This window comes from Erythrolamprus reginae, chromosome 4 (assembly GCF_031021105.1).
Source record: "Erythrolamprus reginae isolate rEryReg1 chromosome 4, rEryReg1.hap1, whole genome shotgun sequence".
Taxonomy (NCBI): domain Eukaryota; kingdom Metazoa; phylum Chordata; class Lepidosauria; order Squamata; family Dipsadidae; genus Erythrolamprus; species Erythrolamprus reginae.
The window spans coordinates 71,738,042-71,765,381 of record NC_091953.1 but is presented as its reverse complement, the minus strand read 5'-3'; the positions used below and the strand labels follow the sequence as shown (position 1 = coordinate 71,765,381).

Genomic DNA, 27,340 nt, shown 5'->3' with positions numbered 1-27,340 from the left:
TAGCCACTCCTCCCCCCTTCCCTGGGGTCGGGGCTGATGCCATATCCGAAACCCGGCTGGGCAAATTTCAGAGAGAGGAACTCCTCCCTCCGGGCCCAGCCAGGTCTCGGTCACACAAGCCAGGTCGGCTTCCTCATCCATGATCAATCCCGGATGAGGAGAGCTTTATTTACCACCGAATTGGCATTGAGTAGCATTGAATTACACTCATCAATAGTGCCTTGAGGTGAGCCTTGAGTTGAGCTCATGGAGCCGGAAGAAGGGATCACTACTAAGCAGTGATCCCTCCTTCCCTTGGAACGGCTAGCTCCATGCCCCCCCCCCATATCTGCCTCTCCCCAGCAAGACTGGGATATTTTGACCCTCTGCCACCCCTCCTGCCTCTCCAGTGTCAGGTGTGCCAAGAATTTCATTCAAAACGTATTCTTTCACTTGATACATATTATAATCCCACCCACCCACCCCATTCCATCTACCAACCCCCTCCCATCCACTCCCATTCACACCATTCCATTCATTCCAGTAGTTATAGACATCCATTGTTAGGTGACCCTAATAATTCATTTAAAATGCAAATTATTATTTGTTTGTTTGTTTGTTTGTTTGTTTATTTATTTATTAGATTTGTATGCCGCCCCTCTCCGTAGACTCGGGGCGGCATACAAATTAATTAAAACATTAATAAAATAGTCCATTCACTCATAACATATATAAGTTAATCCCTTAAATTAGTTAAGAAAGAATTAATATACATCCATCCCAATTATCTATCAATTAAAATCCCCAGATAATTTAGCTAAAAACAATAAACATAAAAATTTGGCTATAAAATATATAAAATATACAAAAAATATATAGAATATATAAAATATATAAAATAGGGAATCAGTTTTTAATTAATAGTTCTTGGTCATAAATCAGCTAGAAAGTCATTAAAAAACAGCAGCAACAGCAAGATGGCGCCAGAGTACAGTCTGGCAAGTTCTAGAAAGTCCAATGCTGATATCCAGTCCATGATAGGTAGTGCCCTCAGTGCTGGCCCCTATCATTGGTCAGCATTCTGAGGTCCTGTCTATTTACCTTGCTTGAACAATGACGGTTCTCATCAGTTGCTCTGGTCGCCCTCCAGAAGTTATCGCTCTTGGGCAACATCTCCAGAGCCTCCCATCTTTCGCACCCCCGAACAATCTCCAACCTGTCTCTGGACAATCTCCGCTTAGTTCTAGTGCAGTCCCTCTCATTCTCTCTCTCCTCCTCTGCCAAAACTCTCCGCCCCATGGTATCAGAAAGTCCGAGTTTCCACTTCATCAGTAGCCCCTCCGATGCCAGGTGCCCCCTCAACACCCTGGCGTCTCAGGACTCCAATTCCAGCAGTTCCAGAGGGTTAGAGCTAGTCCAGTTATCTCAGAGACTTATTTCCATGGCTGCAGCAGGCATGCAGGTAATGGCAAGCGGTAGGCGGGTCTGGTGGTTCCCGTGGCTCTGGTGACTCAAAAAATGCTAGCGGCTCTCACTGAGCCACGAAGAATCACCTAGGAAACAGGTTGATTGGTTTTCTCAGGCAGGGCTAGCCCAGCAGGCAGACACACAGGCAGGCACACAGATGGTAAAATAACAAGCGGCAAGTGGCAAGCAGCTCCAGCAGTTTCCTCGGCTTTGGCATTCAAGGAATGCCAACGGTCGCCATTTCTTGAGCCCCAGTTGATCGGCTGGTTGGCTCTTAGTTCTCACAGAGCCACAGAGGGTTACCAGAAAGGCAGATTGACATGATCATTAAATGCAGAGACTTCTTCTCTCCCTGGGGCTGTAAAAAGAAGCTGCTAATCTTAACTGCAAGTCCCCTATTTTAAGATGTTTCTGCCGTAGTCCGGCGGAGCAGCATTTCACCAGTAGTAAAAATGGAGCTGTGTGCACAGCTTTCGGTCTCTGGTGTGTGCGCGCATGTCCTAGTGAGGATTTGCTTCTGTGCATATGCAGGAAGCAAAATCTCATGAGGGGACTATAACAAGTGAGGCCTCGGTTAAGTCAGAATGCTTTAATCAGAACACATGCCAGGCTGGCAGGTACAGGCTTAAAGAGCAAAAACATTACAGAGGCTTTTATACACAAAGCTGCCTGAGGCAGCAACCAATTAACCTTGGAGAAACTTCCCGCTTACTATGTATCCAGGGGACGCGCGCCAATCAGCACCCTGGAGAGCCCCGGCTCGCAAGACTCCTAGCGGCCGGCTGTTACTAAACAGACAGACACAACAGGGACACACGTGTGAGATATTTTGGCAAAATACGGTAATATAGCCATATAATATAATAACAATATAATTCAAGTTAGCTTTAACCATAAATTAATCTAGTCTTCAAGAAACAATTATCTTTATTTATAAATTTTAACTCTTTTTCTCAATTTAATAATCATAGTTATCATACTCTACTTTGTTTATTCCGACCAATACTATTCATTCATCTTGTATCATTCTTATTTCTTTACCCCTATTTCCACTGTAGTTCCCAATTTCATAACCATATAATTTCAAATAGTCACTCAAAAATTATTCTTTTATAATTTCATCATTGTCCAGGGGAAGAAGGGGACAGGGTCAATGGCCATGGCAGCAAGAGCCTTTCCGCTCTCATGGGAAGGCTCCAAATCCCCACCGTCTGGGGGTTCTGATCCTTCTGGATCAGACCGGGAGGGGACACAGGGAGTCTGGGGGCCGCTACTGGCAGTCTGGTTAGGGGTTGGCATACCCCACCAGACGAATCGGCCCAGTCTCGCACTTCGCGGTGGTGCGAAACCAGCCAGACAGCCATGCTTGAGTCAACACAGCTATGGATACAACATAACGCTGAGATGGAAAGATGAGCGGTAACATATGGAAAGAGATGGAGGAGTACTTACACAGAGAAGAAAGGATTAATTTGATGCTGGTTAGTGAGAGCTGCTGAAAGGGATTTTTGGATGTTTATTTTTTGACTTGTTTTTCAATGGAGTTAAAACTGCTGGAAATGGAACCAGAAGCAGCTATTTGGCAATGGGGCGAATAGAGAAAGCTTAAGAATGTAGCAAATAGCCCAGGACTCGATTGCTGAAATATTTAATTATTTATACATTCATTTTTTGCCAGATTGGGGTTTAATTTTTTTTTCTTTGTGGAGGCTGTGTTTCTTTCTCTTATATTCACTGAATGAAGAGAAATATTACACATTGGAGGATTCAAAAATTGATCATCTAGTGCCATCTAGTGGTTGAAGGAAATATTGCAGTTGGTGTAAATATGTTTTTTTGTTAAATATTGTTTTTGTTGGAAAGCATATTTTATCTGTTTGGCCTTCACATCTGTTTTTCTATGAAGAAAGGAGGTTACCAGCTATGGTGTGGAAGGAAGGAACATCTGAGACGAGATAAAGGAATTGATTGAACTGACTGAAAACATAATGGATAACACTATTTGAAAAGAGGTTTAAGACACTACATGGAATACAGATATGAAATATATAGATGTCAACAATACTGCAAAACAGAGGAAGAAGGCCAAGTTCTACCATAAAGTTATAAATTTTACAAACAAAAGACTATGCACTTGGAATTATTAATGATTTAATTTTATTGGAATGTATTATTAAAAAGGAAATAAGAGATAAAGAATGCTAAAATGGAATGATTGATTAAGAAAGAGAAAATTGAATGGTTATGTTGTGATTCCGTCTGAGGCTCCTCAGGGAACGGCTGAACCTCTGCCGGCTCCATGCTCAGAGGGGGAGGATGAGGAACAGGAAGAGGAGGAGGAGGCCCAGGCAGACGGGGAGGAGGAATATCAGGCCGAGGGAGAGGGAGAACAGCCTGAGTCCCCCGGGTGGAGCTCTCCCCAGCAAGCAGCCTGGAGTCCTTAGATGAAAATGCACAAGCCATCATCGATCTCAGGCAGAGAAGAGCAGCACAATGAAGGGGACAATTAGCCAGGTATTTCCAGCCCTAAATAGGCAACAGCTGGGTTTGGGTGTGGTTCTCCCCAGAAAGGCTGAAAAGGCAGACCCACCCTTCCTGTATTGTGGAGTATTATCTTTGGGAGTCCTGGGACCTGGCTGTGATCTTTGGCGTCTCTGATTCTGGCTTGTGGCCTTGAAGGCTGAAACCTTGGGGGGAAAGGCGTGGGTCTTATTCTCTACAGTGGTGTGTGTGCCAGCAAGAAGTCTGCTGTATTGTCTGGCCGTCAGGACTCTGCTGTGAAGCCTCATAGCCTGCCTGTTGGGAAGAACAGGTTTTTCTCTGTGTTTATTTTTCAAACTATAAAGTGCCTTTGCTTTTACCAGCGTGTCTGGCTGTTTTTTCCAGTTGGTGTTGAAGTCTGGGGGCACCCAGACAGAACAGGTTATGATTATTATGGATGTGAAAATTGAAAATTAAATTTGTTATGAGTATTATGGATGAAAAAATTGAAAACGGATATGATTATTATAGATGAGTAATATTTTTAATATTTTTATTGACCATTTGAATTATAAGTTTATAATGTGATTTATAGTGATAAATAAAATAGGTGGAAAGGGAAAAGGATATATGTAAATTATGATTATTAAAGAAGGATTAATATGGGATAAATAATTATTGTTGATTATGTTGGGCATGATAGTGAAAGATAGATGGAGTAAGGAAAAGTTCTTTTTTCTTCTTTTGGGTATGATAGTTAAATTAAATAGATTAGGGAAGATTATCACACTGAGTTCAATAGAGGAATATATGTAGAATAGGGAAAATATATAGATTAGGGAAACATATAGATTAGGGGAGATTATCACACTGTAATTGGCAGTGAAAACAATTAGAATAGGGAAGATTATTACACAGGGTGTGACAGTGATGTGTAGATTAGGGATTGGCAGTGGAGTTTATAGATTAGGGAAGATTATTACACTAAGAACAACAGTGGAAAATATGTAGATTAGGGAAGATTATTATTATATTGGGGTTCTCAAGGAAAGATATTTTTGTGAAAAATAAATAGAAAAATATGTTATATAATGATTATGATTTGTTAAATTAGAAATGATATATTGGTAAAATGGAAGGAATGAAAGGAATGATAAAATACTTAAACACACAGAGTAGAAAATCTATTTTAATTTTTTAAAATAATAACCCTACCTCCTATATGTATTGATAATGTTATAATCAGACTAAGGTATGATGTGGATGGTGTTTTCTTTTTTCCCCTTCCTGTGATATAAAAAGAAGTAAATTTGGAGCCTTGTTTTTGTTAAGGGCAGCTATGATAAAATGATGGTTTAAAAAACAGGAATGAGTTAAATAAGAATACAAGAAATTGATTTAAGAACAATGGCATAGTTTTAGTAAATAAAAGCAAACAGCCAAGATAAATTTAGATAGCTAATAGCATTTTGAGTTCAAATGAAAGCAAAAAATAATTTCTGAAATCCGGATGATAAAATCTGAAAAGGAGGTAACACAAGATGACTGATGTGTACCAGAATAAAATGGATAAATGATTAGGACATTTTGATTAAGACTTTGGCTATTGATATTATATTGAATTGTATTTTAATTTGAGGTATGTGAATTTGAATCTCTGTAAGGTGTAGAAAAACAATAAATAATGTATACATCCCCCCCAAATCATTGGCCAGATCTTCTTCATCCAGCTCTTTTTCTTATTTCAATTATTATTTGTTTATCTTGTTTTTATTTCTGTCTCATAGTCATATTTCCAGTACAATTATTGTCCTTTCCATATTCTCAGTCCATACCTTCATATTGCAAAATCTGTCCATTCTGTCCTTTATGTAGTACCAAGCTAAGATGTAATCAAATCGCTTCACCCAGACAGTATATTAATTTTTCCCATCATCAGTTTCTTCTGTCGCCAGTAATAACTGAAATAAACCTTTCTTCTCACAAGTAAACAAAAAGTTCATTCCATCCACACCACCACAATAGATAAGATGTTCCAAGACCAAGGCCGGGAGATGTTTAAAAAATAAATAAAAAATCCCCCTGTAATAACTCCTCCAACCACCAGGTGGGGCTCTGTTGTTAATTCCATAGAGTTCCTTATTATTTCCTTGTTCCAATAGTTAAATATCTTAATAAATAAATCTTTTTTCCCCGGATACTACAATTGTCCAATTTGAATATCCTTACATACCAATTTTGGGCTCTTCGCAACTCCCAAAGCTTTTCGCTGTCATCTCACCACTTAACAGCTGCTTCCTTCCATTTCTGGCTAATTTTGTTCCCGATTTCCAAATAAATAAAAAAAGCTCTCAAATCTCTCTTTGGCCACTTCACTTCTTCACCTCTCCAGCACAGTTCTTAGGTCTCTTCCCAGATGTTTTCTCACTGCTTCAATTCCTTTGTTGCAGTGACGGCGGCTTCTGTCAGTTCAGGCATAGCAGCCTGGCCGATTTCACACTGCCGCCAGTAGAAGTCAGGTCGGTTCATGTGTGTGGGGGGTGTATGCCGACCCCAAACCAGACCCCCAACAGTGACCCCTTCTTCATCCAGGGAGCAGCTGGCCTGGTTCCATAAGAATCAGGACCCCCAAGCAGTGGGGATTCGAGGCTCTCCATAGGTGAAGGGGAGTTCCATGCTGCCACAGCCACTGGCCCTGCCCTTTTCCACCCATTGTTTCTTGTTCTACCTTCAGGTGCTCTGGAGAATAGATTGACTCCTTCTTCTTTGTGGCAATCTCTGAAATATTGGAACACGGCTATCACGTCTCTCCTGGTTCTTCTTTTCATTAAACTAACCATACCCAGCTCCTGCAATTGTTCTTCATATGTTTTAGCCTCCAGTCCCCTATAGAACCTTACTTTTTTCACCATTAAATTTCATTTTGTTAGATGGCATCCATTGTTCAAGTTTGTCAAGATCCTTCTGTATTTTGCACCTATCTTCTGGAGTGTTGGTTATTCCTGCCAGTTTGATGTCATTTGCAAATTTGATAAGTTTCCCATCTATCCCCTCGTCCAAGTCGTTGATGAAAATGTTGAAGTGTACTGGGCCTAAAACAGAGCATTGTGGTACTCCACTGCATACATCTCTCCATGTAGATATAGTTTCATTGAGCACTACATGTTGAGTGCATACATCTCTCCATGTAGATATAGTTTCATTGAGCACTATATGTTGAGTGCAGTTGGTTAGCCAGTTTTGAATCCATCTGGTGGTATTGCTGTCCATCCCACATGTTCCTACTTCATATAGAACAGAACAGAAGAGAACAGATTTCTTTATTGGCCAAGTGTGATTGGACACAGAAGGAATTTGTCTTTGGTGCATATGTCTCAGTGCACATAAAAGAAAATATACATTTGTCAAGAATAATGAGGTAAATTACTTAATAATTGTCATAGAGGTCAAATAAGCAGTGAAGAAACAATCAATATAAATAAAAAATATAAGGAAACAAGCAACAAGTTATAGTCATACTGACATAAGTGGGAAGAAATGGATGATAGGAATGATGAGAAAAGACTAGTAGTAATATTAGTGCAGGCTTAGTAAATAGTTTGACAATGTTCAGGGAATTATTTGTTTAGTAGAGTGATGGCGTTTGGGAAAACTGTTCTTGTGTTTAGTTGTCTTGGTGTGCAGTGCTCTGTAGCGACATTTTGAGGGTACGAGTTGAAATAATTTATGTCCAGGATGCGAGGGGTCAGCAAATATTTTCACAGCCCTCTTTTTGACTTAGGTCATCAATGGAAGGCAGGTTGGCAGCAATTGTTTTTTCTGCAGTTCTGGTTATCCTCTGGAGTCTGTGTCAGTCTTGTTGGGTTGCAGAACCAAACCAGGCAGTTATAGAGGTACAGATGACAGACTCAATGATTTCTCTGTAGAATTGTATCAGCAGCTCCTTGGGCAGTTTGAGCTTCCTGAGTTTGTTTGTCTGTCTGTCTGTCTGTCTGTCTGTCTGTCTGTCTGTCTGTCTGTCTGTCTGTCTGTCTGTCTGTCTGTCTGTCTGTCTGTCTGTCTGTCTATCTATCTATCTATCTATCTATCTATCTATCTATCTATCTATCTATCTATCTATCTATCTATTTATTGTTAGAGTTGAAAGGGACCATGTAGGTCATCAAGTCCAACCCACTGCCTGAGCAGGAAATCCTATAGCACCCCAGCCAAATGGCAGTCCAATCTCCTCTTGAAAGTATCCAGATTTGGACAGTTCACAACCTCCGCAGGCAGGCTGTTCCACTGATTTATCGCTCTGACCATCAGGAAGTTCTTCCTTATTTCCAGGTTGAATCTCTCCTTGGTCAGCTTCCAACTGTTGTTCCCCTCTGGCCCTCTGGTGCCCTGGAATATAGTGTGACCCCCTCCTCTCTATGGCAACCCCTCAAGTACCTGTTGACTGCTATCATGTCTCCTCTGGCCCTCCTTTTCTCTAGGCTATCCATGCCCAGTTCCTGCAATCTCTCTTCATAAGTCTTGGTTTCAAGTCCCCTAATCATTTTGGTTGCTCTTTTCTGCACCTTCTCCAGAGTTTCAATGTCTCTTTTGAAGTGTGGTGACCAGAACTGGATGCAGTATTCCAGACATGGTTTGACCAGGACGTAGTAGAGTGGTATTAATACTTCCCTGGTCTTTGAGCGTATTCCCCTATTGATGCAGCTTAGGATAGTGTTGGCTTTTTTGGCCGCTGCTGTACATTGCTGGCTCATGTTTAGTTGATTATCTACCAAGACTCTGAGATCTCTTTCACAATCACTACTGCTAAGTGGGGTTTCTCCCAGGCTGTATGTGTGTCTAGGTTTTTTTTTACCTAGGTGAAGGACTTTGCTTTTGTTGATGTTGAATATCATTTTGTTAGCATAGGCCCACAGTGTTAGTCTGTCTAGGTCTTTCTGTATTTTGAGCCTGTCCTAGGGTGTTGGCTACTCCGCCAACTTGATGTTGTCTGCAAATTTTATTAGTTCCCCTTCTATTCCCTCATCAAGGTCATTGATGAAAATGTTGAAGAGCACAGGGCCCAGGATAGAACCCTGTGGTACCCCGCTGCCTACCTTCTTCCATGTGGATTTGGAGCCGTTGAGGACAATTTTTTTTTTTGTTGTTGACTGCGAGGTCTTTGTTTAGCCATGCTGGTTTCATTTTAGTTTTCCTGTTTTTCTTTTTCATGAGGATTGTATTGTTTTGGGCATCTATGATAGTGTTTTTTAGGGCCTCCCAGGCTTCCTGTGTGGTTTTACCTTTTAAAAGTTCCTTCCAGGTTTTTTTTCCCAGGTTCTCTGTGAGCTTGTTAAAGTCCACTTTTTTGAAGTCTGGGACTATAGTGGTGCTGGGTGAAGCAGTTAGTGATTGCATAATGTTTAATTTTAGAATGACATGGTCATTCTTGCCCAGCCTTAAAAAACATAAGCAAGAAACGACTTCTCCCATTGATGGAAGATATTAACTCTGCACTTGCAACTGTCAACGTAACTCCAATTGAAGAATTGAATCAGCTTGCCTACAGTACAGCTGCGATAGTAACTGAAGAACTAGGGTTACTGCAACAGAAACCAATTGGAAAACCAACTGTGGAAAACCAAAATGGAAAATCGGTAGAGGAGGGCTTGGCACACAGCCAAGGCAATCAATCTTCCTTATCTTCTATTGCTTCAGATGATGACATTTTGGACCCATGCAAGCACAGAATTATGTGTAGAAGAGACCAAGTAAGAACATATTACAGGAAATAAGGGAGGCCACCTGTTTTGGAGTGGGGCTACAGTAATTAGGACTGCTGCTATGGAAGAATGTCTGTTGCAGTTTCGTCAGGAATCTTGTGTGCTGGACTTTGTTGCTTTTTCACGCCTTTGAAACTAAAACAGAGCAACGTGTGTGTGTGTGTGTCTCACTTCATTGGAAGAAGAAGGGGTGTGAAGTTTTTCCACAGCTGCTGGCTAAGTACTTAATGACTGCTTAAGGGAAATTGTACCAACTACCCGGTTGTTTTGGGAAGAGTGCTCTTTGCTATACAAAAAGTGTGCTTAGTTTATTTTGACTTTTGTGATAAAGAACATTGTTTTGAATTTTCAAACATGTGTGTGTCTGAAATTTGTACCCTTGAATTTTTGGGAGGCTCCTATCAGAGAGCCCGGCAGAACACTTGGGCTATACCTGTCATGAGATACCCAGCTGGCACAGTGAACTGGACTCAAGCAGAGCTGGACAACTTGGACAGGAAAACCAAAAAATTAATGACGATCCATCATGCACTACACCCCTGCAGTGACATTGACAGGCTGTATTTACCAAGGAAAATAGGCAGTAGGGGACTTTTGCAAGTGAAGCAGTGGAAGAAGTGAAGCATGCATTAGCTGACTATGTGAAGGAGAGCAAAGAGTCAGCATTGATGGAGGTCAACAATAGGAAGCTTCTAAAGGTGAAGCAAACTAAGGACCAGTACAGAAAAACTGTAACTTAATGTAGTATGGACAGTTGGTGGAACAAAGCATTGCATGGCAAATTCTTGGAGAAGATTGAAGGCTGCAATGACTCTGGCATAAGCCAGTGAAAGTTAACCCTAGTGGTACTTGGCACGCTGGGCGCAGTGCCAAAGGATCTCAGCGGACATTTGAAAACCATTGGAATTGACAAAATCTCCATCTGTCAGTTGCAAAAGGCTGCTTTACTGGGATTGGTAAACATAATTCGCCACTACATCACGCAGTCCTAGGTGCTTGTGAAGTGCCCGACTGGTGATGAAATACGAAATACAGCATAGTGATCTCGTTTGCTGAGTTGTATTGACATTATTATTATTATTATTATTATTATTATTATTATTATTATTACTATTATTATTATGTCAATTATTTATTAGATTTGTATGCCGCCACTCTCCCAGGACTCGGGGCGGCTCACAACATAACAGCAATACAATATACAGTGGTACCTCGAGATACGAGTTTAATTCGTTCCGGACCTGGGCTCTTAAGTCGAGCAGCTCTTATCTCGAACGACTTTTCCCCATAGGAATTAATGTAAATAATTTTAATTGGTTCCAGCCCTCAAAAAACTCACAAAGTTAGTCTAAATTATGCAGAAAGACATGTTTTTAATGAAGAAATGTACATGTACATATAAATGAATAATGAAGTTTCTTTCACTTAACTTGTAAACTTTCTTAAACTTTTAAATTTACATATGTTCAACTTCTCTGCCACCCAATCCTGTAGGACAGAGGTCCCCAACCCTTTTTGCACCAGGGACCGGCTTTAAGCGATCAAGAGAGGAATGGGTGAATGAATGGACGGAGGGTGGGAAGGAAGGAAGGAAAGAGGGAAGGGACAGAAACAGAGGAAGGAAGCAAGGAAACTTATGAAAGGGGAGAGTAAGAGAGGAATGAGTGAAGGGAGGGAGGGAGGGAAGAAGGTGGGAAGGAGAAAGAAAAGAAGAAATAGAGGAAGGGAAGGTAAAAGAGAGAAAGAAAAAGAGCAAGAAAGAAAGCTGCAAGCACCCCACCCCCCCGAGCCCCTCAGGCCGGCTGCAACCTTTTAAAACACGCGCGCCGCTTCGCAGCTGTCTCCTGAAGCCGAACGCGGAAGTTAGCGTTTGGCTTCAGGAGACAGCTCCTTGGCGCTTGTATCTCGAATTTGGGCTTGTAAGTAGAACAAAAATATCTCTCCCCTCCCAGCTCTTATCTCGAGTTGCTCTTAAGTAGAGCAGCTCTTATGTCGGGGTTCCACTGTAAATACAAATCTAATGTTAAACAATTTAAAAAACTAATTTAAAAATACATTGTTATAAAAACCTATCTGCTACACAATCATACAAACTCAGTCCGACTGGACATAGACACAATGAAGGTCAGCGAAAAAAGGAGGGGGCGGAGATTAATTCCCCCACACCTGGCGGCAAAGGTGAGTCTTTAACATTTTGCGGAAGGCGAGGATGGGAGGGGCAGTTCCAATCTCTGGGGGCAGTTGATTCCAGAGGACCAGGGCCGCCACAGAGAAGGCTCTTCTCCTGGGTCCTGCAGACAGCATTGTTTTATCAACAGGACTCGGAGAAGATCAATTCTGAGGGACCTAATCGGCCACTGGGATTCGTGCAGCAGAAGGCGGTCCCAGAGATATTCTGGTCCGATGCCATGAAGGGCTTTATAGGTCATAACCAACACTTTGAATTGTGACCGGAAACTGATCGGCAACCAATGCAGACTGCGGAGTGTTGGTGTGACATGGGCATATCTGGAAACGCCCATGATAGCTCTCGCGGCTGCATTCTGCATGATCTGAAGTTTCTGAACAGTTTTCAGAGGTAGCCCCATGTAGAGAGCATTGCAGTAGTCGAACCTCGAAGTGATGAGGGCATGAGCGATTGTGAGCAGAGACTCCCTGTCCAAATAGGGCCGCAACTGGTGCACCAGGCGAACCTGGGCAAATGCCCTCCTTGCCACAGCTGAAAGATGGTGCTCCAATGTTAGCTGTGGATCAAGGAGGATGCCCAAATTGTGGATCCTCTCTGAGGGGGTCAATAATTATCCCCCCCAGGGTAATGGACGGATGGATGGAATTGTCCTTGGGAGGCAAAACCCACAGCCACTCCGTCTAGTCTGGCTTGAGTTTGAGCCTATTAGGCACATAAGGCACATGAAACAGGGCATTGAAGAGTTTCGTGATCTGACTTGCCACATAGATTGGCCAGAGGAAATACTTCAGAATTGGTTCAAAGATGGCTTAAACAATGACCTGTACAATGCCTGCATTGTACTGCAATGTCTTATACTTAGCTAACATTGAATTTTGTTTCTACCCTAAACATTGATGATAACATAATTATGGCAGCATGAATATCCTACGCACAATTCTGGAAAAACAAAGAGATCCCGCCAGAAAATAACATCATAGAAAAAATTTATAGATGTGCAGAAATGTATAGGATGACTGTGGAGATAAAGGGAACTAGCAACTCACAGTACTATGAGATCTGGAAAAATTGGTACGATTGGATAGGTAACAACAGTAAAGACAGTAATAAAATGCGAAAGGATGTCTCAAAAGAAATATAGAAACATAAAACATAATATTAGTATCTATAAAGAGGTGATATAAGAAATGTAAAAAAATTATTTATTTATTTATTTATTTATTTATTAGATTTGTATGCCGCCCCTCTCCGCAGTCTTGGGGCGGCTAACAACAACAATAAAACAACATGAAACAAATCTAATATTAAAAATGACTAAAAAACCCTTATTAAAACCAAACATACCGTATTTTTCGCTCCATAAGACGCAGTTTTTTTCCTGCCAAAGTAGGATGAAAAATCAGCCTCGTCTTATGGAGCGAAGATGCAGGCAGGGAGGGGGGGGGAAGGCTGCGAAGTCGGAAGCGCCATCCCGCCGGCTGGCTGGCTAGCTGCTGCCTGGCCCCCTCCCTCCCGGAGGAGGGTCTCCCTCCTCACCACCAGCGGCGCTCCCCCTGCCAGCCAGCCAGCCAAGCCCTGCCCGCCGGAACCGGCTCCTCGCTCTCCACCCGCCGCCCGCCGCGTTTGCAGGAGGTGGGGAGGGTAAGGCGGCCCGCCAAGGCCAGGAGGGACGCCGCTGCCCCCCCTTCCCTCTCTCCGCCCGCTGCTGCGCCGAGAGGAAATGCCGACAAAGGCTTTTCTCAGCGGAGGCCGGCAAAGGCGATATTCAATGCCCTGCCCGCCTCACCTTTGCCGAGAGCTCTCAGCAAGGGGGTTGTAGGAGAGGCGGGGCCGGCGGCAAAGGTGATATTCAATGTCGGGGGCGCACGGGCGGTTGCACGCGCTCCCTATCTCCCTGCTAGCCCACTCGGAATATTCAAAATAAGAAAAGCCTTTGCCGGTTAAGGTTTTTCTTATTTTGAATATTCCGAGTGGGCTAGCAGGGAGATAGGGAGCGCGTGCAACCGCCCGTGCGCCCCCGACATTGAATATCACCTTTGCCGCCGGCCCCGCCTCTCCTACAACCCCCTTGCTGAGAGCTCTCGGCAAAGGTGAGGCGGGCAGGGCGTGCGCGCGTCACCGCTGAGAAGAACGGAGAGAGAACGAGAGTGAGTGAGAGCAACAGACAGCAAGATAGTGAGAAAGAGAGAGTGAGAGAAAGGGGGGGAAAGAGAGAAAGAGAGGGGGAGAGAGAGAAAGAGAGGGAGAGGGAGAAAGAGAGTGGGAGAGGGGGGAGAGCTAGCAAGAGAGGGAGAGAGAGAGAGAGGGAAAGGGGGGAGAGAAAGAGAGAGGGAGAGGGGGGGAGATAGCAAGAGAGGGAGAGAGAGAAAGAGAGAGGGAAAGGGGGGAGAGAAAGAGAGAGGGAGAGGGGGGAGAGATAGCAAGAGGGGGAGAGAGAGAAAGAGAGAGGGAAAGGGGGGAGAGAAAGAGAGAGTGAGAGGGGGGAGAGATAGCAAGAGAGGGAGAGAGAGAAAGAGAGAGGGAAAGGGGGAGAGAAAGAGAGGGAGGGAGAGAGAGGAGATAAAGGAAGAGGAGAGAGAGAAAGGAAGAGAAAGAAAGAAAGAGGGATAGAAAGAGAGAGAGAGAGATGCTCAGTGAGCCTTTCTTTGAAGTTGCCTTTCTTTCTTTCTTTCTTTCTTTCTTTTTCTCTCTTGCTCTCTTGCTCTCTTGCTCTTTCATTCTTTTTTCTTTCTCTTTCTTTCTTTCTTTCTCTTGCTTTCTCTCCTTCCTTCCCTCCTTCCATTTCTTTCATTCCCCCTCTCTATTTTTATTTCTCTTTCATTTTCTTTCTCTCTTTCTTTCTTTCTTTCTTGCTCTTTTTCTTTCTCTCTTTTACCTTCCCTTCCTCTATTTCTTCTTTTCTTTCTCCTTCCTACCTTCTTCCCTCCCTCCCTCCCTTCAGTCCTTCCTCTCTTACTCTCCCCTTTCATAAGTTTCCTTGCTTCCTTCCTCTGTTCCTGTTCCTTCCCCCTTTCTTTCTTTCTTTCTTTCTTTCTTTCTTTCTTTCTTTCTTTCCTTCCTTCCTTTCCTCCCTCCATTTCTTGCTTTCCTTTTCCTTCCTCCCTTCTTTCCTCCCTCACTCCCTTCTTTCACTCCTTCCTCTCTTCCTCTCCCCTTTTTGGCTCAAAATATTTTTTTTCTATTTTCCTCCTCTAAAATCTAGGTGCGTCTTATCAGCAGGTGCGTCTTATAGAGCGAAAAATACGGTACATACAAACATACCATGCATAAATTGTATAGGCCTGAGAGGGGGAAGGAATATCTCAGTTCCCTCATGCGTGACGACAAAGGTGGGTTTTAAGGAGTTTACAAAAGGCAAGGAGGGTGGGGGCAATTCTAATCTCTGGGGGGAGCTGATTCCAGAGCATCAGGGCCACCACAGAGAAGGCTCTTCCCCTGGGTCCACCAACCAACATTGTTTGGTCGACGGGACCCGGAGAAGGCCAACTCTGTGGGACCTAATTGGTCGCTGGGATTCGTGCAGCAGAAGGCGGTCCTGGAGATATTCTGGTCCGATGCCATGAAGGGCTTTATAGGTCATAACCAACACTTTGAATTGTGACCAGAAACTAATCGGCAACCAAATATAAGATATCGGCTTTAAATCTGTATAAAATAATTGAAATGTCATTTTTTTTCTTTTTAAAAATTTGGAAAAATTAATCAGCATTATTTTAAACTAAAAATTGATGAAGTCCTATATCAATGATGACTAATTTTTTTCTGGTTGTATGCTGAAAACACAAGTACATGCAGCAGCATGAATGCACACATGCCAGCACCCATATGCAATGCCTGCATGATATCCTCCATGTGCCCCACTCCTGTGCATGCATGTGTGATCCCCGCACTTACCCCACACACTTGCATGCATGCATGATTCCCATGCTCCTCCTCACCTGCCATGTATGCACACATGACCCCCACATTCCCCCTGCCCCCCTGTGACCTTCCCACCCCATTTTGGGTCTATCAGTCCCTGCAGCCTCCTGGGACCAAAAATGGGCTGTGTGGGAGGGCTGCATCCTTCCCACATGCATGTGTTCATGATTCCCCCTCAGCCCCCATACATGTACACTCATCTCCCTATGCACCCTACCCTCTGTGCATGCGCAGCAGGTACCAGAAAATCAGCTGGCTTGTAGGTGGTGCATGTGTGATGGAGATGAGCTGGGCCACAGCTTGCATGCCCACAGAAAGAGCTCTGTGTGCCACTTGTGGCATGCATGCCATGGGTTCACCATCACAGCATTGTGAAAACTGCAAGAGTATCTTCTTCATCATGGCCACTAGATTCCAAGAATATAGAATGATTTACACATATTTTTCCAAATTAATGAAATAAAATTCTTCATGAATTGCTGATTAACATAATTGTAGTATATCTGTGTATATATAAATATTTTTCAACAATTTTCATAAGATAAAAAATATTTTGTATAATAGTTTATTTTATTCTTAAAATAAGAGGTGCCCCTCAATTGGGGAGGACACACTGGTGGGATAAGATTTTCATATTTTCCCGTACAAAATTGCGCTGTCGCACAGTTGCTGATCTCATGTATGTATTTCTGCAAATTACTTTTGCTGAAGAAGTGGGCGGGATAGTCTTTGGGAGTAGACCATTAATTTCATACATCCATTGGATTGCTGCAGTCTGAAAACATAGGAAAAAAGATTCAATAAATGTTTATTATTTGTTACTGTGAAGCATATACAGCCATCTGGCACAATGCCTGTAATTATGCCTTTCATTGTTTTCCAAGTGGGGGTGCTACACAGTTGAAACTGCACCATAGTGGAAAGAAAGCATTACCACGCATAATAAGAAGGGACTTTTTTTAATGTACTAAGATCAGCATGTTCAAATATACACATGGTCTAGCACCCCAGGTAATCTATGCACTTTTTAATATGCCACAATTTGGAATTCTCTTTCAAGAAGATTATTGCACAGTAGGAAGTACAGAAAACTAACAAATAAGGTAGTGGGCCTGCCAGCAAAGATATGTTTTTAAAATGTTTTGAAATGCTGGCAGGGTGGGGGCAGTGTGAATCTCTGGGGGGAGTTGTTTCCAAACAACTGGAGCCACCACAAAGAAGGCCCTTCTCCTTGGCCCTGCTAGGTGACATTACTTGGCTGACAGTACCTGGAAAAGGCTGACTCTGTGGGATCTGACCAGCCACTGGGATACATAAGGCAGGAGACGGTCCTGTAAGTTTATGTATTCATTTTTAAAATTAAGTTTATACTGTACATCAAATTTAGAAATCACTTATCTCATTACAGGGTGACTTATCCTTTCATATTTATTTACATTTTATTGTAGCTGCTGAAAAAGCCATCCAACAGATTAGGAAAAGGAGTACACTGCTAAATTTTGATTATTTATTTGGAATAAATAGTCATTCAATGAACTCATGGCCTTTTCTCCCTGCTAAAAAGCAGTAGATATTTTTCTCTGACCATCCATGTAAGCATGTAAATGCTGGACTTCCGGTGGCTGCCTGTGGTGTAGCAGAAGTGAGGAGGGGATCTCTCCCTCCCGAAGCTGCTTTTTCTTTAGATTCACGTGACCTTTTGAGGCACAGCTCATTTGGAAAATGAAGTGGATAAGGAGAAAAAATCCAGGCATCGATTGGTAAAGGCATTTCCCAATCGAGGCGAAGGACATCCTCTCTATCGGGAATCAAAAGCATGGCAGGCCTGAAATCACAGTGGCCCACAACAGAGGGAAGCGAATGAGATATATAGATCAACTCCGTAAGCCAGTAAGTCCTACACTGAATACTGTGGATGGCTATAAGGACAGACTTTTATAGAAACTATTTTAGATCTTTGATTTAAGAAATCAACAATCCCATTAGGAAATCTAGAAGAAAGGGACTCACAAATTTGAGAAGGTGGCGATGGCGAGTATGAGAAGAAAGGACAGTTAAGTGCCAAGATTGCCAAGATTGACAAGGCTGGGAACACTGTGCAGACTCCTAAAATGGGGCTGATAATCTTTCCTAGGGTTATTTAGTATTTTTCAATTGGTCCACTGGAACATTATTTATTTAATATTAGAGCGGATTTCCTAACATTGGGACTAATTTGCTTCTGACTTTTGACTCCATCAAGGTTTGGAAAACTGACAGTCAGCTGATAGGCAGTGAGGATGGAAAGCGGCAAGGGACAAGAGGTGGATCTAAGATCCTAGGGTGCCGACATTTGAATTGATTAGTGAATTATTGAAACACAGAATTGGGTCCCTGTGGACTCTGAGTGGATATTGTAAGAGTTGGGACTGGTCCTTACTGTGGAAGCCAGAGTGAAATTCAGGAGAGAAATTCAAGAAGAGGAGATTGGTTGAATGGAAAGCATCTGGGCGTTTTGAACCAGCTCCGACTGATCTGCAGCGAGAGATTTCGACTTCAGAATTTAAGATTAGACTTTGAGATTCTGAGCAGGACTGCAATGAATTAAACTTGAAATAATAACTCATTGAACCAGAACCTCCTCTTTCTTTCTTTTTTATGTTGCCACAGCCCGTTTGTAAGTAACTTTGGAGGGGGAACAAGCTGGAGACTGAACCAGAAATGATGTATCATTCTACTGACTGTCTGAGAACATAGAGCTACTAAAGAAAAGAACTTAAAACTTAAAAACCAGAGGAAGTTTCTAAAGTTACAGTAGAACATACCTATATAATCAGTTACAATCTTATATAATTAAGTGCTATTAGAAATCTATTAATTATATTTATATAGATATATTGAATACATAGAACACATAGAATATTATAGTAATATTTACCATAGATAATAGTTTAATTTTATACTCCTTATTAATTATAACACATTTGGTTTCTCTTTGAAATTACGTTTATAGCATTGGAATATTGATTGTTTAAGAGTCTTAGGATATTAATGCATTTATTAGATTGACAATTCACATAGTATTAAGATATTTATTGTATTGACATTTCCATTCTTCTTCTCTTCCTTTTTTTCTTTTTTCCTTTTTTTCATCCCATCTCTCTCTTTTTTTGTGGCAAAGAATTTTTTAATTTTTTTCCCTCTCCAATCACAGTACAATAAAAATTATAACAACAACATTAAATTGTTTTACAATAAATCAATTTCAGGAAGTTGTATAATACAATGCTACCACCTTCACTTTTGACATCTGAATAAAAATAGCTGTCCAATTTTTTAATGCTATAGAAATATACTATTAGCTAAGACCCCATTTAAGCTGTTCCGAATTCTAGTATCTCACATTGAATAGGCTGAAACATTTCAAATCTCTCCTAATTGCTTCCATATTGATTTCCATATATAATCAATACCCTTTACAAATAGTTAACGCATGTTCTGTCTGGGTCCACCCAGGCGCCAACACCAACCAAAAAGAGTAGCCAGACACACTGGTAAAAAGCAAAGGCAGTTTATATACTGGACAGCAAACACAGGTAACAAAAACTGTTCTTCCAGACAGGAACACTATGAAGCTTCACAGAGGTTTCACGAAGGCCAGGCAATAAAACAGGATTCTTGCTGGCAAAAACAACGCTGGAAATAATAAAACCCACGCCTCCCCCAAGTCTTTCAGACTTCTAGGCCACAAGCCAAGATCAGAGATGCCAAGAATCGAAGCAAGGTCACAGGACTCCCAGTTGATAACTCTCCACAAGACTGTAAGGGCGGGCCTGCCTTTTCAACCCTGCTGAGGAGAACCACACCCAAACCCAGCTGTTGCCAATTGAGGGATGGAAATACCTTTCTAATTGGCCCCTTCTTTGAGCTGCACGTCTCTGCCTCATGTCTATTATAGCCTGTGCGTCTTCATCCAATGAATCCAGGCTACTGGCTGGGGAGAGCCCCCCCCCCCGGGGGTCTCAGGCTGCTCTCCCTCCTCCTCTTCCTGACGTTCCTCTCCCCCGTCTGCCTGGTCCTCCCCCTCCTGGTCACTGTCCTCCTCCTCTGGGCATGGATCCGGCAGAGCTCCAGCCGGTCCCTGAGGAGCCTCAGGCTGAATCACAACAACGCATATTAATAAAATACCCTTAAAAAACATTTTTTTAAAAATTCTTACAGTAGCGTAGTCAAAGGGGAAAAAATAAACCCAATAATATCACCAAATATTACCTAATTAATCCAATTACCAAATCCATACTCCATCTTTAACAGCCTTTAAAGCTCTTCAAAAGAAGAATGTCGATTAGGCACTTTTGCTAATCCATGCCCCTATTCACGAGCAGCCGCTGTGATCTATTTCCGTCTTCTCTAGTCATGATCGTAAACAAATTCTTGAACAGATCCAATTAGCTTCCTTAGCACTCCAAACTCACCAGCACATTGCTTAAAGTTTCTTCACCATGCCAATGCTTGTTTTTAATTCCCTTTCCAGATGTTACAGGTCTTCTTCAATCGCCTGCATTGCATTGTCTCCCGTGGCTGGTGCCGGCACAGACATGGCTGCCTGGCCAGCTTCGCACCACCGCTGTTGCAAGACCAGGTTGGTTCACCTGGTGGGGGTTTACCGACCCCCTACCAGGCCCCCGATAGCGTCCACTATGTCATCTCCCCTCCAGGGAGGATCGGGTCTGGTTCATCAGAACTGAGACCCCTGGATGGTGGGGATTTGAAGCTACCCTCTAGAGACCGAGGACAGCTCCATGTTGCCAAGGCCATTGACCCCACCCCTCCAACCCTCCCATCTCTTTTTATAACAGTAATATAAATTAATCTAAATTTCATTTCTTAAATATCTTTGATGGTCTTAAACATTGTTTATGGTTATCTGGAACAAGATCTATAAAATTCTAGAAAAGCAAGAGCAAATTTTAAAAGAGATGGCAGACAATCAACCTAGAGGTGGCAAAAAACCAATGTCCACTTGTGTCAACAAATATAGCCTCTCCAGCCTCACAGAGGCAAATCAATGAAATGCTAAATCTAGAAAAACAAAAGGGAAATTTATCATTGATGCAAAATATTAATAATACCTTAACTATAATGCAGGAAACGATGTTGAAACTGCAAGAACTCATCACAAATAATCATTTGGAATTAAAGGCAGAAAATAGAAAATAGGCTGGAAACAGCTCAAATCGCAACAGAAAGGAATGAACTAAAAATAGCATCTGTAGAGAAAAAAACAGAACAAAATGAAAAGAAAATTGAATAAGTTGATCAAAAAGTAAAAGACTCCCACAATGATTTGGAAATCTCTCTGATCCATTTGGAAATGGAGAGATCCTCATATTTTTTTGTGATTCCAAAATATAATTGAAATGAAAAATGATAACCTAGGGGAGATCTTTATAACAGTTTAACTGGGAAGAAGCAATAACTGAAATTGATGAGACTTACAGAATCCAAACTAACTATGCCCAAAGACACCAATTGCCGAGGGAAGTCCACTTGAGATTTTCCAGAAAGGGAGGGAAAATTAACATATAAAGGAAGAGAACTAAATATTTTAAAACAAATCCCTAGAAGAGTACAGGAACGAAGAAGAGACTATAAAAATCTAGCAACACTTCTAAATGAAACATATATCACATTCAGGTGGACTATCCTGGAAGGAATGATGATAAATTTATAAGGTAGAAAGGTGTAAGTGGATATTCCTGAAAAGACACAAGAAATTTATGGACAAATAGCAGGATTAGAGCTGGAACTAGAATGCGGAGAAAGATTAGAATCAAGTAAATAAGATGAAATACAATCTGATACACGAAGGGAAGAAAGGGAAGAAGAAATAAGGGTAGTGGAAGGAGAGAAGGGTAAAGGGAAAGAGGAAAGAACTAAGACCAGGTCATAAACAGCAGCAGCAGTAAATAAATAAATAAAAAAAGCCTAGAGAAGAAAACCTTAAATTTGATGTTTCCAGAAATGAAACTGATCTCAATAAACATCAATTGTCTTAATAATGGCTACAAACGGAAAAAATATTTTCTCAAAACTATTAAACTAAAAAGCTCAAATAATCTGTTTACAAGAAGTACATATTAAACAATCACACAAAAATATTTGGAATATTCTAAATTGGGGAAGTTATATGCATCACTAGATGGAAAAAAAGAAGTGTGGCCACCTATGTGTAAAAAGAGCTAAAACCTAAAGAATTAAGAAATTGAATTTAAAAGAGAAAGTTATATTAGTTAATATCTATGCCCCAAACCAAAAGCAAAAACAATTCTATAAAAAGAATAGATATGGCATGGCTTCTCCAGAATAAATATGGCATGGCTAAACAAAGGATTGTATAAAAAAATTAAATTGGTTGATATAGAACCCAATATGTGGGCTGACCACAATCCATTTAAGATTTCTTGGCAGGGAGAAATGAAAGAATACAGGAGGTAGACTCTGAATACAGTTTTGCTCCAAGATGAAAAATATAAAAAGATGATTTAAAAAGGGATAGAACTATTCTTAGTAGAAAATAGGAAACAACCTACATCAATCCAAATACTCTAGGACACATTAAAGGCATATATAAGAGGCCTAACAATAGCTTTAAAAGAAAAAAGGAGCAGAGGGAGGAATATAATCATTATTTAAACGAGATCAAAATCCTAGAAAGAAACCTACAACAAGAGCCAACAAATAATAAGACACTAAATTTGTTGTGGGAAGCCAGACATAGAGAAAATATTATCGACCAACAAGAACACATCAGAAATATCAAGCAAACTAAACAAATATATTTTGAAACAGCTAATAAGCTAGGTAGATGGGTCTCTCAAAAGATCAAAAAAAGTAAAAGCAACAGAGTACTTTACCAACTAGTAGATAAAAATGGATTGGTTCAACATACGCAACAATGCAAAAAAGAAATAACATTTAAATACTATAAAAACCTATACAAACAAGATCCAGCAGAAACTTTAAAAACAACCAAATACCTAATTGAAAACAATACATTACAAATTGATGACTCAGATAGACGAATGCTAAATGACAAAATTACTATCCAGGACCTCTGAAAAGACAAAAAAATAATAAATTACCAGGCCCCGATGGATTCCCAGGCGAATTCTATAAAAAGAACAAATAAAACTTTTGAACCCATTCTAATAGAAGTATATAATAAAATTCTGGACCAGGCTAAAATACCTGATACATGGAGGGAATCATACATCACTGTAATTCCAAAAGAAGGGCTTGAGAAAAAAAAATACAAAATTATAGATCCATATCGCTGTTAAATGCAGACTCTAATATCTTCACGTCGATATTGACAGAAAGAACAAAAAAAGTTCTAAATAAAATAATCAACTCAAATCAAAGTGGTTTTTTATCACACAGACAAATAAAACAATGTACCAGAACGGTATTAGACATTTTGGAATATTGGGGGCACATCCAGGGAGGAAAGTTGCTCTTGCCTTCCTGGATGCACAGAAGGCATTCGACAATGTCAGTTGGCAATATCTATTGGAACTAATTAGTGACCTAAAACTGGGCAACAATTTTGAAAATATAATCTATAACATATATACTCATCAATCTGACAACACTATTCCCCATTGAAAAGGGGATCCACCAAGGCTGCTCGATGTCGCCTCTTCTGTTTATTTTATCACTAGAAATATTATTAAATAAAATCCAGAATAGTAAAAAAATAAAAGATGAAGAATATAAACTACAGGCCTATGCCGACGATGTTGTTTTCTTCCTAGAAGATCTGATAAGCACAGGTCCAGAACTAATTAGAGAAATTGAGATATTTAGTGAATTTTTGGGACTAAAAATTAATAAACAAAAAACAAAACTCATGACAAAAAATATGACATCAAAACAGATCAAGGAACTAGAAAAAATTACAAATTTCCAAATTACTAATAAGATTAAATACTTAGGATTAACAATTACTAATAAGTAGTGTTGGGCGAACCAAACTTGCATAGATCGGGTCCGTGCCAAACTTTGTGTTGTTCAGCATGCCGAACCTGAACCCGAACTTTTTAAAAAGTCCATGTTCAGGTTTGGCAATCGAGTGAACTCCACGATGCCCCAATCAACAGCCTTGTTGTAAGCTGAAGCCATGCTGTCTCCAGGCAGGAAACGCAAGGACCGGCTGTGATTGGCCATACATCCTGCTGACCAGTGATTGGCCAGCCAGACACATGGCTGTGATTGGTCCGGAGGGACAACTGACCCTGCCTATATAAAAGGCAGGACCATGCGGACCATTGCCATTAAAAGAGCTATTTGTTAGTTAGGCACAGTGCTGTTGCTGCTGCTCACAGGGAGAGATAGGTTGGGGAGATTTCTAAGGTCACCTAGGCTGCATCTGGTGGCTGCTGCCACTGAAAGGGAGATTTCTCAACTGTGCCATTGTCTTCAAAATGTCAGATCACCTAGGCATCCAAGACAAAGAAAGTACAAGACTTGTGTACAAGGGGCACTTCTCAAGTGTGCCATTTTGTTCCTGTGGGCACAGCCACCTACCCATCCATCCAAGGCAAAGAAAGTAAAAGACTAGTGTGAGCAGGGGGAAGTTCTTCTGTTCCCAAGGGTCAGCTCTCAAGTGTGCCATTTTGTTCCTGCGGGCACATACAGCTGCCTATCCATCCAAGGCAAAGAAAGCTCAAGACTTGTGTGGGCAGGGGGCAGTTCTTCTGTTCCCAAGGGGCAGTTCTCAAGTGTGCCATTTTGTTCCTGCAGGCACAGCCATCTACCCATCCATCCAGGGCAAAGAAAGTAAAAGACTAGTATGTGCTGTGGTTAGCTCTGGACTGAGGAGGTAGATGCGGGGGAAACATCAACATGTCATAGGCCTGTTTTGCTGCTGACAGAGTCAGACAGTGAATTGTCCTCTGCAGAAGGAAGTGACAGTGAGATGGAGGAGGGGGGCTTGGAAGACAGCCCAGGAAGAAGTCAATCACCCTTATCTTCCTTAGATTCAGATAAGGAAATGATGATAGATCCACGCATGCATAGAGCTATGCATAGGAGTGAACAGCTTTAAAAGTATTATAGGGGATAATTGAGTCCACCTGTGGTTGGGTGGGGTTCAAGTAATTAGGGCTGCTGTTAAATTGGCAGCGTGCTGGCCTTGCAGTGTGGAGATTATCTGATCGTACTGGTTTGGGACGTGACTTGCTGTTTCAGAACTGTTTGTTGATTTTTCAAGATTTTGAAACCAAGGCAGAGCAAAGCGCGTGTGTTTCAACTCGTGGAAGAAGGAGGGCTGTGACATTTCTTCACAGCTGCTAGCTAAGTACTTAAGGACTGTTTAAGGGGTTTTTACAGCTTACAAGGTTATTTTGGGAAGAGTGCTCTTTGCAATACAAAAAGGGTGCTTTGTTTCTTTTGAATTTTGTGGTAAAAAACATTGTTTTTGAATTTTCAAGTGTGTTTGTGTGTCTGAAGTTTTTACCCTTGAATGTTTGGGAGGCTCATACCTTAGAGCCCGGCTGACAGTGTGGGCAGGGGGCAGCTCTTCTGTTCCCAAGGGGCAGTTCTCAAGTGTGCCATTTTGTTCCTGCGGGCACAGCCACCTACCCATCCATCCAAGGCAAATAAAGTAAAAGACTAGTGTAGGCAGGGGGCAGTTCCTCTGTTCCCAAGGGGCAGTTCTCCAGTGTGCCATTTTGTTCCTGTGGGCACATACAGCTGCCCATCTATCCAAGGCAAAGGAAGTACAAGACTTCTATAGGTGGCACCTCCCACCGAATAGGATACCGAAAATGTTCCCTAAGATTTCTCCACTATGTTGGAAATGTAAAAAAGAAATAGGTTCCTATTATCATCAATGGTGGATGTGTAGTAAAGTTAAGCTTTATTGGAAAATGATAGAAAGAATAATAAAAGAAATAGTAACACAAGAGATAGAAAACCCCCCGGAATTCTACTTACTGGGTATAACTAATCAGAAATATAAGAAAGAAATTCTACATTTAGTCATTCATATTTTGACAGCGGCCAGGATAGTATATGCGCAAAATTGGAAAGGGGAAAATATTCCCAAAGAAGAGGAGGTTATTAAGAAAATTTTGGACTGCACTGAAATGGGTATGATGACAAGACAGTAAAAAGACCAAGAGGAAACAGAATTTTATGAGATTTGGAACAAAGTGTATATATGGATAAACAAGAAGAAGAAGTAAGAATAAAAAGAATAAGAGAATAGTAGAAGTATGATTATGTTTTAAACTTTGTGTTGGATGTAGTTTATATATGAAGATTTACTATATAAGGTTAAACAAATTTCTTCTTTTCATTTAAAGTAATAAGTAGATTTAAAGTATTAATAACGTATTTTTTTTCTGTATTGAAATTTATCTTCTAGAATAAGCGGGGAAATTGCAACCCCACCTTTATGTTAAATGTATGTTTGTCAGTTTTGTCTATTTTATGAAAATTAATAAAAATTTATATGAATGAATTATTACCACATTTGGAGAAATTGTTCAATAATGTTTTCCAAACCTTTGATATTCCACAATCATGGAAGACCTCGGAGATTATAACTATCCCAAAGCCGGATCGTGATCTAATGGATCCAGGATTACAAAATATTTATGAAAATATTGGCAAACAGGATAGAGAATATCTTACCAAAGATAATTGGAGAAGATCAATATGGATTTGTTAAAGGAAGAAAGATTTATGAACCAATTAGAAATGTTGTTAATGTGATACACCATGCTACCACTACCAAAAAGAAATTAAGTATTTTAAAGTTAGATGTGTACAAAGCTTTTGATAAAGTTAACCATGATTATTTGTTTCAGTTGTGTAAGGATTTAAATATGGGAGATAATTTTTGTCAAATTATAAGAGCAATTTATAAGGATAATATGGCTTATATAAGGGTAAACGGAAATAGAACAGAGAAGGTTAAAATTCAAAATGGAACTAAGCAGGGCTGTCCACTATCCCCAATGCTTTTAGATCTGAGAACTGAGGTCTCATTGCTGACCTGATGGACAATTTATACCATCAAACAAAATTAATCTATATTAACTTATAATTTTTATCTTAGATTTTATATACTTATATTTTTAATGTTTTAGTGTTTTAAATTGTTATTAACTGCTATTTTACACTGTTACTAATTTAATTGACTTTTAACATAATTGGGGTTCTAAGTAATGGATGACTGGGATAAATATACTTGGGAGTATGAGTGGAATGACTGGTATGATTGGGTGGGTGGGGGTGGGTGGGGTTATGGTATGGATGAGTTGAGTGATAGTAGTGTGAATGATAGGTCTGGCCCACCTGACGCTCGGGAGACAGGAGAGGAAGGGGCACCGATCTCTGGGGTGGCAGGGGGTCGGAATATCCCTGTGTTGCTGGGGAGAGGCAGATATGGCGGGGGCCACAGAGTTAGCCGTTCCAGGGGAACGAGGGATCGTTGCTTAATAACGGTCCCTTGTTCTGGCTCTGTGAGCCCAATGTTGGGTACTGGTGGTGAGTG

At 41.0% G+C, this 27,340-nt stretch overlaps 1 protein-coding gene across 1 annotated transcript in view; it reads right to left on the bottom strand.

Annotated features, from left to right (window-relative positions):
• Positions 1–16,346: 16,346 nt before the first annotated feature.
• The window catches only part of CFAP47 (cilia and flagella associated protein 47), a 1,022,460-nt gene continuing 1,011,466 nt past the window's right edge, over positions 16,347–27,340 (bottom strand). Inside the window, exon 65 of the mRNA XM_070750589.1 lies at positions 16,347–16,570. Coding sequence (XP_070606690.1) covers positions 16,391–16,570 — 180 coding nt within the window. The 3' untranslated portion in view covers positions 16,347–16,390. The remainder of the gene's footprint in view (positions 16,571–27,340) is intronic.